Raw genomic sequence first — 19,589 nt, 5'->3', positions numbered from 1 at the left:
CTCTCTCTCTCTCTCTCTCTCTCTCTCTCTCTCTCTCTCTCTCTCTCTCTTTCTCTCTCTCTCTCTCTCTCTCTCTCAGGGACAGACATGGTTGACGCGGAGAGATACGAGTGATTCTGTTTATTTCATCGCTTTGGGAGCTATGTGCTTCTGATGGATATGAAGGCGTAATTTCCAGGTTAAATTGTTCTGGAGGGGAGAGGTGAGGTACATTGTGTGTGTATTTCTACAGTGTGTGCTCTATTAAGGACACGGTTTGTTTGCCGTTGCCAGGCCGCTTGTTTTGCGTCTCCGAGGAGCTGCATCCTCATAGATCCGTTTATATATCATGACAAGCTAATATTAGCAATATTATATTATCGAACTATGAAAAATACCATCATTTCAGTTGAAACATCCACATTTTCAGAAGAACAGACAATTAGTGTCTCGTATTTGACTCTTTAGTCTGTTTATCGCCGTTATATTTCGCTATATTACTGAGATTGACTGGGATATTTGAGATTAAATGATTTCGGATGGGCTGATGTGAATTAGCTTTGCTGCTACAGCTAATGCACGTTAGTAGCCTAGTTAATAGATTGCGTTTTATTGTGTAAATTATTATTATTATGACCAGTCTTTGAAAATGACTGAAACTGCTTTTAGACGTATGTTCTTCTACTAATGTTAATATGTAATACTAAGTAACTTACAGGTTTGCTTATGAAAATGACTGTTTAGGAGTGGCATAAACGACACGTTACATGTTTGTACTTGTAAATGTCTCTAGCAAGCAAATGTTTATTTATATAACGTTAGCACTTTTCCAGACAAGTTAATGCAGTTCAAAGTGCTTTACAAACAAAAAGGAATCAAACACAAAAACAGTAGAATGCACCAAATACAAAATAGAAATAAACCCATTAAAATACAAGAACACAATTTTATATATATGTCAAATATAAAGCCTTCTTGTAAATGTAGGATGTGGTATGCTCTAGTAACCAATTAAAACTATCACTTTCATTTAGCTCTATACTTTGTTTGAATAGTTGTAAGGCTATACCATATAACATATAAAGTCAAACGTATTGCACCCAACCCTTACAAATAACTACTGTGGCAAAAGTGATTGATTGTCAAATTGCCATTTGTTAGTAACTGACATTATTTCTGACCTAAGAAGAAAAAGTTTAACTGTTTTGATATCCCATCAATACATCAATATGAGATAAAGAGACAGAATTATGAGATACTAAGTCATACTTATGGCATAAATCAAAAGTATGAGTTCTCACAATTTGTTTTTTTTTAATATATATATATATTTTTTGTCAATTTCTACGGTGGCAAAATACTTTAAATACATTTGGTTGTAGCCTATTTTTATTTATTTGATTATTTAAGATATATTTTCTGTATACTTTTATATTTGGACTAATAATAAAGTCATCTAATTGTATGCGAGAGAGTCAACGGTAATATCGATGCGTTCCTCTGGAACAGGCTAGCTGCAAAGAATAAATCTCCATAGTAACATAATTTAGCCTGCCTTCATGCAACTGAGTCAGGGCTAAATTCAACCAGGATAACTGGAAAATCCCAGCTCAATCTTATCTTGCTTTTGTGCAATGCCCCTCTGCTGTCAAATTGATGTTTTCTTGATTTGCTGGTGCTTTTTCTATTTGCATGTGTTTTCTGAAGTTGCTCTCTCGGCCACCGTAAATTTCAGCTTTTTATCTCATAATTATTGTGAAGTATCTCATAATTATGACTTTGTTTCATAGTTATGAAATAATTCATAAAAATGTAAAATAATTAATAAAAATCATCCATAGTATGATGGTGTGAGATAAAGAGACAAAATCATGAGATACTAAGTCATAATTATGGCGTAAGTCAAAATTCTGAGTATTATGAGATAAAAGTGATTTAAAAATTCTCAATTTTTTACTTTGTAATTGTTTTTGCCAATTTCAACTTTTTTATCTCAGAATTGTGACAGTACTCGTAATTATAACTTGGTTTCATAGTTATGAAATAATGTTTTTCTGTTTTAATAATTTTGATTTACTAATTATGATTTACTCATGAAAATGTGATTCCATATATTTGTTGGAAGCTTGAAATGTGCTTACTCTATTTTATTGCTTAGTGCTTAGCAAATATGTACTCATTCATTGTTTTTATGAAAAAGGTTACTACAGATTTGCTTGCCAAGATAAATCTAGATAAATATTTTCTGTGTTTGTTTGGTATAACCATAACACAAGTTTTTCTATTGACTTTGTCATTTCACTGAGTTGCATCATGTTTTGCAGGCTGTGATGCTGGCAGCACCAACACTGTGAAATAAACTACAATCTCATTAGGAGAAGCCAGCAGATACGCCAGAGCCATCAAAATGTCTAAAAGCAAAAGCTCTGAATCCGTTAAGGTAGTGGTGCGTTGTCGCCCCATGAATGAGAAAGAGCGAGCCGCCAATTTCGAGAGGGTGGTCTCAGTGGATGTGAAGTTTGGGCAAGTGGCTGTGCGCAACTCTCGAGGTGCCTCCTCCCATGAGCACCCAAAAGTGTTCACCTTTGATTCCGTCTATGACTGGAATTCAAAGCAGATGGAGCTCTACGATGAGACTTTCCGGCCATTGGTGGACTCTGTTCTGTTTGGCTTCAATGGGACTATCTTTGCATACGGCCAGACGGGCACTGGAAAGACTTTCACGATGGAAGGGGTACGAAACGACCCAGAAAGGAGGGGTGTCATTCCGAACTCCTTTGAACACATTTTCACACACATCTCCCGCTCTCAGAACCAGCAGTACTTGGTCAGGGCTTCATACTTGGAGATTTATCAAGAAGAGATCAGGGACCTTTTATCGAAAGACCAATCGCGCCGTCTGGAGCTCAAAGAGAGGCCGGATACGGGTGTCTACGTTAAAGACCTCTCTTCATTCGTCACTAAAAGTGTTCGTGAGATTGAGCATGTGATGAACGTGGGGAACCAGAACCGCTCGGTTGGCGCAACTAACATGAACGAGCACAGCTCTCGCTCTCACGCGATCTTCGTCATCACCATTGAGTGCAGTGAGTTGGGTCCTGATGGAGAGAACCACATTCGGGTTGGGAAACTCAACCTTGTTGACTTGGCAGGAAGTGAAAGACAGACCAAAACTGGTGCTCAGGGCGAGCGCTTGAAAGAAGCCACCAAAATCAACCTCTCTTTGTCAGCTTTGGGAAACGTCATCTCAGCTCTGGTGGATGGGAGAAGCACCCACATCCCATACCGTGACTCTAAACTTACAAGACTGCTTCAGGATTCCTTGGGCGGAAATGCCCGTACGGTTATGGTGGCCAACATCGGACCTGCTTCCTACAATTTGGAGGAGACCCTGACCACGCTACGCTATGCAAATCGTGCCAAAAACATCAAGAACAAACCCCACGTCAACGAAGACCCCAAAGATGCACTGCTTCGGGAGTTTCAGGAGGAGATTGCCCGCTTGAAAGAACAGTTGGAGAAAAGGTCTGGCAAGAAGAAGAGAAAAAGGAGGAGAAGGAGGGTTGGAGAAGGAGGAGAGGAGTTAGAAGATGGGGAGGAGGAGGAGGATGATGATGATGATGATGATGATGAGGAGGAGGATGACGATGAAGATGAAGGAATGGATGCGGATAAGAACATCACAGATTATTGGCGTGAACAACAAGAGAAGCTGGAGAAGGAGAGGAAGGCCATCATGGAGGACCATAGCCTGGTGGCAGGGGAGAAACAGCGGCTGCTGAAAGAGAAGGAGAAGAAGATGGCCGATCTTCGCAAAGAGAAGGAGGCGTCAGAAATGCTGGCGGCCAAAGTTAAGGTTAGAAAGTACAGAACTCGGGTTAAAATATACTATTGTTAATAAATTTGGGGTCAACAGGATTATTTTTTTTTTATGTTTATGAAAAACGTATCTTTTGCTCACTAATGCTCTACTTATTTGATCAAAAATGCAGTAAAAATAGTAGTATTGTGAAACATTATTGCAAATTAAAATAACTTTTTATTTGAATATATTATAAAAATGTATGTGATGCAAAGTAGAATTTTCAGCATCATTACTCCAATATTCAGTGTCACATGATCCTTCAGACATCATTCTAGTATGCTGATTTGGTGCTTAAGGACATGATTATTATTGTCAGTGTTGAAAACGGTTGATACCTATAATCTTATTTTTTTTTATTTTTTTTTTTAGGAATCTTAGTAATTAGAAAAAAAAAACTGATTTGTTTTAAATATAATTTTTGTTGTAACATTAAAAATGTCTTGCTGTCATTTTTGATCAGTTTTCTGTTATTTCTTAAAAAAAAAAAAAAATCATACTCATCCCAAACTTTTTAATGGTAGTAAACAAATATAGTGAAATTATTGCAAAAATTCTGTGATGGGGAAAAAAAAAAAAGTGTAACATTTTTGTAAATAATAATACATTTTTAAAAATATTAAATGCAAAAAGCATACTTTTAAAATTGTAAACATTGCAATTTATGTGATGCATTTAAAATTTAAAACAAACTTGTAAATATAGAATATACATTTAAATTCATAATTAAAAAAAAAAAAAAAAAAAAAAAATATATATATATATATATATATATATATATATATATATATATATATATATATATATATATATATATTTGGGCCAGTGGCAGACATTATTGACAGGGTAACAATTGATCTGAGCAGTCATGCTGAAAAAAAAAAGTATTAGTTGAGTCCTTTTGTGAATTCATGAGTTTTTTTTGACTGATTCATTAAAATAACCAGCTTGTAAGAGTCATTTGTTTTTAATTAGACTACACTGATTGCACTGTATATTGTTTTTGCCGCACAATAGAAAAACATGTTTGTCCTCATTTTATTACTCATTCGTTTGTTTGATGTACACTGCAAACTCACAGATTTAATGAAATATATTGAAGATTAGAGTTTCAGGAGAAAATACTCTTAACAGTCCTTCTCTTAGCTTGGCTAATATCATGTCATTGTGTTATCAGGATAAATAAATGCATTTGACTTATCTGAAAAGCAGTTTTTCACTTTCAGGCCATGGAGAGCAAGCTGCTGGTGGGAGGAAAGAACATTGTCGACCACACCAATGAGCAGCAGAGGATTCTGGAGCTGAAGAGACGGGAGATAGCCGAACAGGTACAGTTTCCAATAACACACTGTAGAGAGATGGACTGGACTGTGTTTCAGTCCTCAAGGTTGTTTGAAGGAGACAGGTTATTTAAGCCTCCGGAATCTGGATTTCAAATGGAGAAAGAATGCTGATTAAAGCATTTGTGCATTTTTTTTTTCACTCAAACTTTCTAGTTGGATTTGTATTATGCCTTTTTTATGCAGGTTACAAAGAAATTCTGATGCGGTTTGTGGCCTGGCATTGTGTTCAACAATTAATTTATATCTACACAGTGATTGGACAGAAATATATATGTAAATTTCTCACTGTTAGGATAATAGATATATAGCATTATATGAGCAGTTCCACTTAGGCTTGTGAAATGCAAATATGTCTAAAACATTTATAATGTGTGTGTGAGCAGAAGAGGCGGGAAAGGGAGATGCAGCAGGAGATGGAGTGTCATGACGAAGAGACACTGGAGCTCAAAGAGACGTACAGCTCACTGCAACAGGAAGTTGACATTAAGACCAAGAAACTGAAAAAGGTATCTGTCTGTCTAGATAGATTTGTGTAATAGTGTGCTGTTAAAATGATTTTAGGAAGGCTGTGTGTGCATGTGATCAGATGTATTTTTAGAGTCCAGCTGTATTCTCTGGGGTCATTAGTAGTAGGACGGCTCTCATGGCAGATCTCCATCCTCCTTGTTGAGAATCTTCTGCACATGACTGAATTTGACCTCCTTTTGCTTGAGTTTATACAGCACATGCCTTACCTATTCATATGAAGAGCCTCATCTTTTTCCCCATCTGTTTCTGTCTCTTTCATGTAGCTCTTTTCCAAGCTGCAGTCTGTGAAGGCGGAAATTCAGGATGCCCAGGATGATCACGTCAAATACAGGCAGGAGCTGGAGCAGACGCAGAATGAGCTGACTAGAGAACTCAAACTTAAGTATGTCAGGCATTATAACCATGACCAGAAGGCATCACATCATTATAATTATTAAATTAAAAATGTATATATTCAATATCAATGATTAATTCATAAATTCCGATGAATCTGATATCACCTGATAATCAATATGCTACCAGTATTTCTTGAATCCTTACTATAAATGCATTTTAAAACATACTGATTTGTTAATTAAAATGAGTCAGGTTGAATCACTCTGAATTGCTTTGGAATCAAAAGGGAATCCAGTGAATCCTGAATCAAATTGACACATACGTCTTCCTCTACCTGTCGGATAGTTCCCATCATTTGTACATTGCCACTATAAAATTAGCATTTTTTGTCATATGTGGGTGCAATGGTCAGTGTTTGGTTTAGTGTGGAGGCTGAATTAAAAAACAAACAAAAAAGTACTTCTAAAAGCATTCTGACCTAATTAAGCTGTGTTGGTCTGACTGCTTGGAAATCTGGACTCATCACTACTATATTACGGAAGCTAACATTTTAACACACAGACAGAGACACACACACACACATATACAAGTGTACTAAGTGATCTCTGAGGTAGAGTGTCCATTAAGGGAAGATTTATCTGACTGCTTTTGAGTGCAGTAAGCAGAATAGGTTTCGTGTTAATGGCAAATATCTTGAGCATTCAAGATAAAGAAAATGGTAAAAGGGAAGGTGTTTGAATAGCATTTGCTGAGTTCTTAGAAATGTACTTTTTGTATGTTAGTTTCATAAGGTTTTGTTGTACCATTTTCAGGATAAATTGAAATTTAACAACTTTAAAAATGTCATGTGGTGTAACCGTCGAGTAATAGCAATAACATATTTTCCTTACACAATTCAATATGTGAGTGTAATATCTAAATCTAAATTATTTAAATAGTATGTAATACTTAAATATTTTAAGTATTTAAGTATATATTATATTTTATTTTTTACAAATAAATATTTTAACGTGCGTGAATAAATCCAACCACCCCTATAGATTTAAGTTTCACTTTCCAGAATCCGTGACGGACAGAGGAGCATCTTGGGGCAGGGATTTAAATCTTTAACAAGACTCTAATTGACACAGGCAGAGTGAAAGATTGGATTTTTTCGATCAGGTAGGGTACAAGTGATTTCAAAACGTTTCAGCTGGTTTATATATATCGTGTAGCCTATATATTATTTATCTCGTATATGATGCATTTGGTTGAGTTGTGCTGAAGTAAAGCGCTTCATTGTGGTACAGTGATTAATTTATACAATTTATACAAACAACAATTGCAGAATATTAATAACTATGACGGACTGTCATATACATAACATTATAATGAGAACACTATTATAATAAAACGCTGTGAATTTTTAGTTTAGTTGTCGTTTTTCTGCACGTTTTTGCATGAAGAACGCGTCCACAAAAGGAGTTAATTCAGAGCTACTGTTATATACATAACGTTATAATGAGAGCACTAATGTAAAAAATGTTGTGAATCCTTAGGGTTTCGCAGACATTTAATGTTATCTTTTAATCAAAACATAAAACATTATTTACCCGGTTTGTATCTGCGAGTCGTCCATTACACATCTTCCCTGTGTGTTAGCGTCAGTATAATTATGTCTGACTTAACTCTTGGTAATGTATTTTGCCCCCCCCCCCCCCCCCCCCCCCCATACATATGATTCGACTATCATTCGAATATCGGCAAGATTAAAAAAAATTCCGATTTCACTATGAAAATCCTTAGTCGAGGACACCCCTAATATGAGGACAAGTTGTATCACTCTGACACTTTGGAATTTATGCTGCAAAAAACAACAACAAAATGTCATGAATTAAAAACATGTTCATCATAGAGTTAGCTTTGTATGAATTGCATTTTAAAGGGAGAGTTCACCCAAAAATGAACAATTCTGTCATTAATTACTCACCTTTATGTCGTTCCAAACCTGTAAGACCTTTGTTCATCTTCGGAACACAAATGAAGATATTTTTGATGAAATCCGAGAGCTTTCTGACAAAAATAACGACTACAAATTTCTTCTTTTGGGTCAGTCTTCAATGCATGTTCACGACAGTACCACGATGCATAGCCTACATGAGAATTCCTCTGCTTGCAAACAAGCCGCAGCGCATCCAGGTTCTACGTCAGAATACTGGCTCCTGCGTCAGCAGCATCACACGCATGCATCGTGGTACTCTCCTGAACAAGCAACGAAGACTGTTGAATAAAGTCGTTATTTTTGTTTTCTTTGCACACACAAAATATTCTTGTAGCTTTTTATAATGACAGTTGAACTACTGATGTCACATGGACTATTTTAATGATGTCCTTACTACCTTTCTGGGCCTTGAAGGTGGTAGTTGCTTTTCTGTCTATGCAGGGTCCGAAAGCGCTCAGATTTCATCAGAAATATCTTAATTTGTGTTCCGAAGATGAACGAAGGTCTTACGAGTTTGGAACGACATGAGGGCGAGTAATTAAGGATGTAATTTCATTGCCCACCAGACATCTGATCATAGAGAACTTCATCCCACTGGAGGAGAAGAACAAGATTGTGACAAGAGCCACTTTTGATGAAGAAGATGACCTTTGGAAAATGACCCCCATCACTCGTATTCAAAAGTATGAAGACTTAATTTGGAAAATTGGAAGCTGAAGTTTATGGCCATTAACATCCTTCACTATAATGTTTCTTTCTCTTTCTTTTTCTCAGTGATCAGCAAATGATGAAAAGGCCTGTATCTGCTGTGGGCTACATACGGCCTTTGAGTCAGCATGCCCGTATGGCCATGTTGATGCGGCCTGATGTCAGATACAAGGTATGCTGACACTGTTCCCATAATCCCCGCATGGCACTGCTCAAAGGCTTCAGTTACAACACTCCCTCACTCTTTACAATGACACAGATGAGCTCAGGAGAATAAGACGCACATCGTGTCCTTGCTTCTTTGCCTTCATCTTTTTATATTCTCCCCATTCGTCTTCCAGGCTGAGAATATCCTGCTGTTGGAGTTGGACCTGCCCACACGGACCACAAAAGACTACGAGGGGCCGGTGATCGCACCTAAAGTGGCTGCGGCTCTGGAGGACGCTCTGAGGGAGGAGGACGAGATCCAGGTGGACGCCTCTGGTCTTCGTGCCAGCCTGGGCTCCAGTCCAGGCCTCAATGCCTCAGCTGCTGGCTTTTCCAAGAAACCAAAGTCAGGGTGAGAAATTATCCCTCGAACCTCTTCCCTTTTGTTTATGTTTCACTTCTTTGTTTATACGTCCTTAATATACTTTTTCGTTTTTCCCCATAATCTTCTCACAGCCGCCCAAAAACTGGCAAGAAGGTGAGCACTCCAACTTCAGCTCACAGCCTTTTGTCCGGCTCAGGGTCCCCTCTTTACCCACAATCCCGAGGCCTTGTGCCAAAGTGAAAATAGTGAAAACCTTCACTGCTCCATATAAACTGACCGGTTTTGGCAATAAAGTTGTCAGTTTTAGACAGATTTACGAAAGTGGAACATCTTGGTGTGCGACCCACCAATCGGCCCTCAAACTACCTTGTTTTTAGATGTCGCTTCAACATCCCGTTTATAGCACAAAAAAGTTACATTTGGCGATCTTTCAAGTCTTAAAGCTCACCGCAAGATAAAGTTCCACAGATTTAGTTAGCACTCAAGCAGAATGTTACATGTTTTGTGTGTGTGTGTGTGTGTGTGAGGTCATTGAGACAGCAGATGGTCTCAGAATTGAACATACGTGTTAGTTACGTCATTGTGGGAATGTTTTTGTCTGTGTCCGGTTGTAGGATTAACAAATTTCTCACATAAAGTAGCTGGAGATGAGATTTATGCTGGTTTGGGCCACAAAAGCACTGTATTGTAGTTTGATGAGAGAGTAAGCACATTACGTCATTGGCTAAGACCCAAAACAACCTCTAAGCCTTTCTCGAAGACTCTTTGAGTTGCTTTGGCTGGGGGAACGGCCCAGAAACACACACTTTACTGGGTTGTCATCACAGTCAGCGCTGTATCCAGTAAGGATAGGAGTCAGGGTTTAAAGGTCATTACATACTAAAAATAGCAGGGTTCCAAGGTGCCTTAGATTCTCTTTACATACAGAAGTTTGGTCTGAGAGTCCCTTGACCTGATAGCTGGACAGTAGAACCTGTAATCCACATCAAAACCCCCTGTGGATGGTTCCTGAATGCTTTGAATTACACTATAAGTCTGTTGTGTTAGGCAGGCTTGTATTTTATGTTAATGGAGATCTGTAAACAAGAGTTTGACACGAGTAAGTCTTATTTCTGTTGAACTGTCAAACCTTGAACTAGTGAAGGTAATACCATCATTGCCTGCTGCTACTGTAGGGTTCTTTTACCCCTTGTGTCATAGCATACGGTTTATGTATATTGAGACATGTTATTAAATAAATCTGCATTATCATTGCAGCTGTATTAAAATTTAAAATAATAAATGCAGTTGTAGTGTAACATTTTAAAAGGCTAAGTTATTACCATACTACTCTGTTTTATATTTAAGCAATTGTAGATAGTTTCTAACAGTCGTATTTTCTTTGCTTAGATTTATATGGTTTATTTTTGAATATGTATTATTTAAAGTTGTGTACAAATTTATTTTTGCATATGAGATTTAAGTATCATTTTAATGTGATTCACTGCGGAATTTGTTTTGAGTGAAATATGTCATCATATAGTAAACATACAGCTTTTGGATTTTCAGAATGTGTACTGCAAATCCTGATGCTGGTCATTGAAATCAGTGTGAATTTCTTAATTTAAATATGCATTATCTAATCAATATTCATGCTGCCACTCCTGGCTGAATTAATGCAGAAGTCATTAGTTGCTGTTATGTTATTTTTGAGGTTTTAGCATGACACAAGTACATTAAAGCATTATAGGCAAAATGAAACTGTATGTCTGCAGTCTAATACTCCACTTTCACCTTCTTCCATGTGATGCATGAGTTCAGTGCTAATAACCATACTGAGAAAACAATTCACGCAGATTTTTTGTACTAAAATGTTTTTGAATTTGTATTTGAGTTTAGAATGCAAATGTCCTCAATGTGTTAACCATCTTTTAATTAAAGGATGATTATCTATTTGAATGGTGTAAGAGAATGGGTTTTCACCCATTTATTCTGCTTGCATTTTTATTCCACCCATATCACAATATGACTTCAATAATAATAAAAATAACCAGGACTTTTTAATGTCACCTGAACCTTGTCCTGTTCCATCTTATGGTAGCATAATGATCTTGTAATCTGAAGCATTAGCCTTAAATTCTGGTTTCTGGTTGCAGCATCAGGATTTTTATTTTGTTTTAAAACATAAATTATCCGTTCCTTCTTCCCTAGTAGAACTTCTTTCAGTAGTAAATATTTTGAGGAATACTTGACAGAACCTTGACTTAAATCTTGACAGAAAATTGAAAAACAATTTTACATTTTTTTTTATTGTTTAATATGCACATTGTGTAGCGAAAATGTTACATTGTTCATGTGTTATTAGAGCTAAAGAATAAGTGAAGCTGAAAGGGTTTGTGAGCTAAACATCCCAATTCTGGTTTCTCAAACTACAATAAATGCAAGTGTTCAGATTATGTATTATTTTCACTTAATAAAATATTGTTACATACTGCAACTACAATACACAAAATGAACAGAAACAATGTGTTGTCCAGTGTGCAAACTCAAACTTTACTGAAGGTTCTGTCACCTACAAGCACACAATCGTTTCAAGCAAAACCTGGTAGATATGATTGTATATCAGATGAGTAAAGACTTTCCTTATATCCTGAATTTTATGGGCTACCTAAACATTGGTCTCATCAAAAAGAGATGTAAAGAAAAGTGCTCCTGAACTGATGAAATGTGTAGAAATCGAACCAGGGATCATAGAATTGCCAGATCCTACCATTGTATGCTCAGAATAGTTTTCCTGTACATAATTTTAAAAATTTTTGGTCAAAACATAGAACAGTCCTAACATTTTGGTCTTTTTGTTCGGTGTTTGTTCAGTTTAAAAATTTTTTTTTTTTTTTTTTTTAAGTATTCCTGAGTAGGGCCACAGATTCTGAGCACAACAATTGGAATTCGTGAAAAATACCCAAGTGCTTCATATACCTTCAATTTTTGGTGATTACCAATAAATAGAATTTTCCTAAAAATGGAAAAGAATTTTACTTTATTTTCACACAACCTTTACAATATTATTTGTAAAGCTTGCGATGTGACAATAATTCTGTAGTGATGGGGTGCAAAAACGATGTCTGCTTTCATACGAGTGTGGAATAAAGTCACATTAGCATCAAATGTAACACTACCAGCAACGGTAATCAAATTTACATGATAAAATGCATCATACCACCACAAACTTCAATATTGACAAAATGCGGGTGCGCTACGGCAGTACACATGCAGACGTTATTCAGTATTTTGGAGAACACAGTAGAGGCAAGGAAAAGAGTTCAACAGTGGAGGACCAACTTTGGGGTCTCATGTAAAGGTGCGGTCACATTAGCGAAATTTCACAGGAAGTTTCCAATATCAGAAGTCACTTTCAAACCAAGCAGTTTTGCGTTACCAACTTTGACATGAAATCTGCGTGAGGAACTTTTTCTTACTCGCACGAAACTCCAATTGCGTGAAGCACCGGCGCCCACACAGAAGACACTTGAAACCAAACAGCTGTGGGGAATTCGCTTGACCAACATGAACACGAGCGAAATCTGCGTGAAGAACTTTTCCATCCTTGCACGAAACTCCCAATCGCACAGATTCCTGTTGAAATGACTGGATTTCACCAAGCTAGGGTAATTGCGACCGCACCTTAAAGCTATGAAAAAAAATTCAATCCGCCATGTCAAACTATGCCACTTCCCAAAGTGACGCTACTCTAAAAGAGCTCACAGCAACAAGCATTTCCCACAGGGACAATGTATCGTATCGTACACTTTGATAATCTCAAATCGAGTGGAATACTGAAATAAAAAAAGAGCTGCATGAGCTCAGACGACATTGATTATTCAGGAAGTGAGCTCAGTCATTCAGTTCCATCTCTGTACATCCCGAATCAAGGAGCTTTGCTTCTCAAAGGGACATGGATATCATGATGCCATTAATTGAGGACTTAATTGTCATGCTAATCCAGTTGAGAGGAGGAGGAAGAGGAGAAAGGCTTTTCTTCACGTCTAATCGTCTTAGCGCTACACTGCACGTATTATCTCTCGCCACGTCTCATTTCTCCCTGTAATACAACAGATACATCTTCAGGGGTTCAGGTAACGGGAGTCTTAGAATCTTCTCCCTCAGAATATTAATGAGAGGCTCTGCACGAGCGCAGCCGCTTTTGCTTTTCTCCTCTTCGGTGCCGCTGTAACCTTCCTCGTCCTCCTCGGGCAGGTCTTCTCTCACTCGGCGACAACCCCTTTCCTCTTCCTCCTCCACTTCCTCTTCTTCCTCTTCCACCCCTCCGGGGTAGTTGCAGTCGTCCATGGCTGTGGGAATCATGGAGTCGTGGAGAACCACGGAGTTGACGCACTGGCGGTAGAAACGGCGGCAGAAGCGGCGGCGTTCAAAGCGGGGCCCATAGCGGTGCATGGCCCGGGCCCCTGGGAAAGACACCCGTCTCTTTGTGCGTCCTTCCCCCATAGCTATGGGCTGCCGCAGAGTGTGGCGAATAGCAATCCTGGACAAGTCCTGCAATGTCCGCACCTCAAAAATGGCTGCAAAGTAGAAAATGAGGAGGAAAGTAGAGATATTGTTTTTGTCAATGCACAGTCTCCTGTTTAGCATTTTGAAGTTGAAGTTCAAAAAAATTATGAAATTGATTCCAACAATATCGTATCTCTGTGTTAATGTTATAGTTGTGGTCTGAACTTCACTATTCTCTTAGCATGGTCATTAAAACTATGATTATAGTTATTGCTACATTTATAGTTGTGGGTGTGAATTACAATTTAGACTGTAGTAATAATGAGTTGTACTTTGTATGACAGGATGTAAATGATCAGAGATTTGCTTTAATTTGGGAATACAAATACTCATTGGCCCTGGTGTAAATAGTATGAAAAATTATTTGCAATTAGTGTCCTTGTTTTTTCTGGACTTACGTAAAGGAACGCTCCTAGGTCTGCCATTGACATTCTGTTTGGGCTGGACGAGCGGGGCAAAGGTCACAGCGATGATTTTCTTGGTCTCCCAGGAGCTCTGACCTGTGCGGGTGATCTTGGTCAACTGCAAAAGAGTTTCTAATTAATTACACTAATTACACATCATCCCATGTGAATACTAATTACACTTGTGTGCACTGTATACATTGATTTTGTGTGAGTAAAATGCAAATACATTTAAATAAAAAAAATGGGACTTTAGGAAATCAAAGGATTCATTTTATGGCTTCAATGTCTTTTAGCTTTGAAGTCATACATTTCCTCTTTTATTTTTTTAAACAAATACACAAGTCTTTTCCTCACAGAAAAATGGGCCAAAAATATGAAAAGCTCATCTTGCCCACATGGTCTTTTCCAAATATTGCCCAATAAAGTGAGACTAAAACCATTTTGTATGTCAGGAAATAAACTTCAACGGATTTCCCTGCTCAGGGAATAGGGTGCAATGAACACTGTGTGAAAGGACCCGGTCAATTTGAACAGTTCATGCACGGAGCTCTCTTCTAACAAGCTGGTTATCTGAACCAGGTGTATTAACTAAGAGCGAGACATGCAAAATATGCAGAGCGGGGGGCGCGAGGACTGGAATTGGGAACTGCTGGGCTACATGTGTCATTCACCGGTGAGAAAACTTTATAGCACAGTTAGTAAAAGTACTACAATACCAGGAAGGAAGATTAGGTTGTTGATGTTTGTCTGCCATTCTCGCTCTGTCTGCACAGCGTGCGCGAACGCGCTGATGATGTATCCTGTCTGCGCAAACAGGGTGCGCAGAGGTATGCAAATACATACGTTGACAGGCAGGTAGGAAAGCCAATTAAAACGCTCGGACCGAACGTTCTGATTGGACGAACATTTCTTGGTTCTACACCTTCCACAGAATATATAAATACAGATAAATACATTTAGACCATTTAACTTAATGATTGCTATCAGGATGTGAAGAAACTTTCAACCAGAATAACAAAAAAAAATTCTGAAGTCAATCACCTATTGCACCTATAACTTGATGAATAAACATGCACCCACCTTCTCCTCCAGGGGGAGTACTAAGATCCCGCCAACCTTTAGCAGGTTCTTCATGTAGTTCTCATATTCTTTCTGAACTCCTGCTCCACAGTACACCCTGTCATACTGCCGGCTCTCCGGAGGGATCTCCAGACAGTTCCCCACCACAAAGGTCGGCTCACAGAACTCAAACCTGTAGCCATTAAACAAAATCAAGTCATAAAAAAGGACAATTAAAAGCATATGTAAAGCTGCATCACAGGAAATGGCTCACTTGTCAAAGCTGTCGCTGGTTTTGATAAAGTGGTCAAGTTTCTGATATGCATAATCAACCACATCCACATGCAGTTCCACACCATGATTCACACCAAACGGACCTGGTGATAGAAATGACATATGTATTTTTAGGTTAACTATCTTCTTAAATCAACAACATCATCAATAACAACAACAAAAATAAAAAAATTGTATGCAGGTTTTGGCTTAAAACATGGGAGGGGGACAGTGCCGATCCGAGATTTCTGGGGGCCCTACGCAAAACTGTGAATCGGGGGGTGAATGAATGAAACGCATTTGTCCGTGTTTCACTCCGTCTCGAATCGCACTCGCGTAAAGCGCTTGAGAAACAGTGTCTCTTGTGTCCTGATGTTTCGGGGGCCCTACGCAGCTTGCGTATTTTGCGTATAGGGAGGATCGGCTCAGGGGGGGAACTGAATTGGGTAATAAATAATTTTAATAATAAATTGATGCTTTTAGCAAATAAAATTAGTCAAATGTGACAGTAAAGGCATTTACAATGCTAAAAAAAAATCTATTTCAAATAATTGCAGTTCTATCAAACATTCTACTAATCAAACAATCCAGAAAAAAAAAAAACAATTTCCACAAAAATATTAAGCAGCAAAACTGTTTTCATCACTTATAATAATAAATTATCAGGAGCAACAAATCAGCATATTAGAATGAATTCTGAAAGATCAAGTAACACTGAAGACTGGAGGAAAGACTGCTGAAAATTCATTTGAATAAATTATTTTTTAAATATTAAAATAGTTATTTAAAATTGTAATGGTATTTCACAATATTACTGTTTTTTTGATTAAATAAATCCAGCATATTTGATACTTCATTAAAAAAATAAAAAAAAATAAATAATAATAATAATAATAGGGATGTAAAACGATTGATCGCAATTAATTGCATTCAAAATAAAAGTTTATGTTTGCATACTAGATGAGTGTGTACAGTGTATATTTATTATGTGTATATAAATACACACACATGTATATATAAAATATTTATATTTACAGATAATATAAATTATATAGAGTACACAGGACACACACATATAGTATGTAAACAAACTTTTATTTTGAATGCGATTAATCGTGATTAATTGTTTTGCAGCCCTAAATATCTTTTTAAGGATGTAAATATTTTTCCTGGAAAACCAGACAAAAACACCAATAAATAAAATATTTTTTGCAGTGCAAAAACACTTACCCAGTATAAGGCCCACCATGGTGCTGAGATAACCCGTACCACTGCCCAGATTGAGAAAAGACAGGCCAGCCTGCAGGTCTAAGGCCTCCATCACCTCTGAGTAGATGCATGGAGCGGACAGATGGAGGTTTCCATGCCTCCAGGCCAGGTCTTTATACGCACTGTCACGGTAGTCCTCCAGGTAATATTCCGCTCTGTCAATGGCTCTGAAGGCCCTCTCCACCAGATCTGAGCGGATGTAATGGGCCTCCTTCAGGTTGTCAATCAGCTCGTCGTTATCCTCGCCCGCACTCACGGCTCCACCCATGATGAAAGCAGAAGAGCTTCTAAGGACAGTCCTGAGGTGTGCCTATCACTGTCTGGAGGGAAAAGCAAAGCATCTCGGATCAAACCCAGAGTAAGTTGTTAGTAAAATGGTAGAACGTTCTTGCAGAGCTTTATACTATTTATAAACAAACACAGAATCTGATATATTAAATAACAAACATGAAGAATTCCTAATCAAACAACCCAATGCACACCTATACATTAATAATAATTAAACTGTTTTAGCATCATGTTTTATTTAGTCGTAAATGACACCTCCAACAGACTGTTGTCTAGCAGGTGGGAAGAAAGCAAAGAATGATAATTAAGACAGCTAAATCTTTAATGAGTTCCAGCATGTCGGATATCTGAGCTGAGCTGATATACCAACAAACTTGACAATAAGACTCCTTCTCCGACACTATTTTTAGAGGTCAGACAATGCCAAGTAAAAAGTGGCAAACTGATACATCCCGACTCGAACTCTTGGCAGAGTTTAAAGCAGAGATATGGCTTGTTTGTCATTTTGTCAAGCAGACAAAGAGCACATGGGTAGCTGACACATTACATGTCTATGGACTTAAAAAAAAAATCCAGAGTTTAGGCTCAAATTTAGACTGTTACTGTTTATCATTTCTTGTAAGTTTTGTACCATTTCAAATATTTTATTCAATTATTTGTATCTCATTTCATTATTATTTGATGAATAGAAAGTTTAAAAGAACACTTCTTTGAAATATAAATATTGTGTAACATTATAAATGTCTTTACTGTCACTTTTGATCAATTTAATGAGTCATTGCTGAATAACAGTATTGATTTCTTTATCAAAAAACTAAAACTTACCCCATATTTACTACTACCATGTGTTATTAATAATAAATAAGACATAATACGTAATAATGCTAACATATCAATGGTCACATTTGTAAACTGCAGGAATCTTCAGACTTACTTTTAATAAATAACCGACTGACTAATAATATAAAATTGCAGAATTCAAATTGTTACAATTAATGAAACAAATCAACAGTAAAAACAAACAAGGCTTACCCTTTCCCTAAAACTACCTGATGGTGAAAAATACCTTATGTTACCTCATTGTTTGCAACTTTTGGTCTGATTGAGCAACTCAGCAATTATTGACTCTGTAATTTACATACAGTTACAATTGTGACCAGAAATACAACAAATACTTATATATATATATATATATTTACTTGTTTTATTTCAACTGGGCTATCAATGGAGTAAAATAAATATGTGCTGGGAAAAATATGAGCTTGTAATGATAAATGCATAACAATTATATAATAGCATTGTTCAGTATTGCTTTGTTTAATATAGATTTTAACAAAACAATAGCAGGAAATATGAACAATCCACAAATATGTTAAATATGACAGACTTATTATAGGTCAACTTAGGTAACTTAACAACAAAAACACCACAGACTAAAATATCAGGAATGAAAAATGGTGGGCGGGTCGCTTCTTTTACTTGCCAGATAAGTTTCAATGAGACTCGCTATAAAATGTACATTATATCACAAAGTCAATCTCTTTGTGATTTAATCTAACTGATGAACTATTGAGGTCGCGACGGCACCCGTCAACTATTTATAACGAACATGTGACAGCACAGCACTGTTTGAGCCGATCATCACATTCAGCAAAACAGTCGCGTTACAAGACACGAGAAAAACACAGAGCTGCGAGAAAACAAACGTATTCGCGCAAAAATTACTCGCGAGTTCTACATGTTTTAAACCAATAACCGTCATATGTAGGTCACAACTGTATTATGCATTTAACAACAGTTAACTGCAGTCTGTCGATGCACGAGGAGAAGCTTTACACAACCACCGACATAAACAAAAGAGTCTCCGCCACACTGGCACTCAACATCTTACCGTGTGATTCAGGACCTCAGCGGTTGCCTCGATCGAACCAGCAATGTCCATCGATTACATTAACTCGTATGTCGTGTATTTGGATCCGGGCACAATAAGGTCTAACTTGACTGCGAAAAAATTTATGCGACGTAAACATAAACCAGCTGACGCACTGACGTCACACGCACGAAGACATCAAATGCATTGTCGCTGCATTTCGTGGAGATTCGATTCATCTTAGTGACTCGATTCTTTTAAATCTTTTCACCAAAAAGATTTGTTTAAATTAAGATTCGAGCGTTGGTTTGTTTAAAAAAAAAAAAAAACACACAAACACAGACACATATATAAACATCAGATACACATGGAATTTATAAATACAAGAAAAAGGAGAAATAACAGTACGTTTATTGTTTGAGTTTTGATTCTGTTGTGAGCTAACAAATCATTCATTCAACCGATTCTTTAAAAGATTCATTCAATTCTGTCATTCGTTGCATGCGTTCTTAAAATTTAGAAATAGTATAAGCGTTTTCACCACGAATAATAATATTACATTTACTGTACAAGTTTCTTTCTCCATTTTATCCAGCATGACTGTAG

At 37.2% G+C, this 19,589-nt stretch overlaps 2 protein-coding genes across 3 annotated transcripts; one reads left to right on the top strand and one right to left on the bottom strand.

Annotated features, from left to right (window-relative positions):
• Positions 1-54: 54 nt before the first annotated feature.
• On the top strand, positions 55-11,706 carry LOC306860691 (kinesin-like protein KIF3B). Its single transcript, XM_079402510.1, has 9 exons — positions 55-202; positions 2,304-3,835; positions 5,068-5,169; positions 5,568-5,690; positions 5,976-6,094; positions 8,596-8,712; positions 8,804-8,909; positions 9,079-9,296; positions 9,401-11,706. The coding sequence occupies exons 2-9, from the start codon at positions 2,387-2,389 to the stop codon at positions 9,507-9,509; spliced, it is 2,343 nt and encodes a 780-aa protein (XP_079258636.1). The 5' UTR covers positions 55-202; positions 2,304-2,386; the 3' UTR covers positions 9,510-11,706.
• LOC306860692 (protein-L-isoaspartate O-methyltransferase domain-containing protein 2-like) lies at positions 11,397-19,174 on the bottom strand. 2 transcript variants are annotated; one of them, XM_079402511.1, is made up of 6 exons: positions 19,005-19,174; positions 16,787-17,145; positions 15,558-15,660; positions 15,305-15,476; positions 14,216-14,339; positions 11,397-13,828 (listed from the first exon to the last, which is right to left on the bottom strand). In XM_079402511.1, the coding sequence occupies exons 2-6, from the start codon at positions 17,091-17,093 to the stop codon at positions 13,341-13,343; spliced, it is 1,194 nt and encodes a 397-aa protein (XP_079258637.1). In that variant the 5' UTR covers positions 17,094-17,145; positions 19,005-19,174; the 3' UTR covers positions 11,397-13,340. The 2 variants fall into 2 exon arrangements, with proteins under 2 accessions (XP_079258637.1, XP_079258638.1); XM_079402512.1 differs by having other exon boundaries at positions 11,516-13,828; positions 16,787-17,141; positions 19,005-19,137.
• Positions 19,175-19,589: the final 415 nt, after the last annotated feature.

This window comes from Barbus barbus (genome assembly GCF_936440315.1).
Source record: "Barbus barbus genome assembly, chromosome: 41".
NCBI lineage: Eukaryota > Metazoa > Chordata > Actinopteri > Cypriniformes > Cyprinidae > Barbus > Barbus barbus.
Note: the sequence above shows the minus strand (reverse complement) of the source record. Positions and strands in the feature narration are given on the sequence as shown.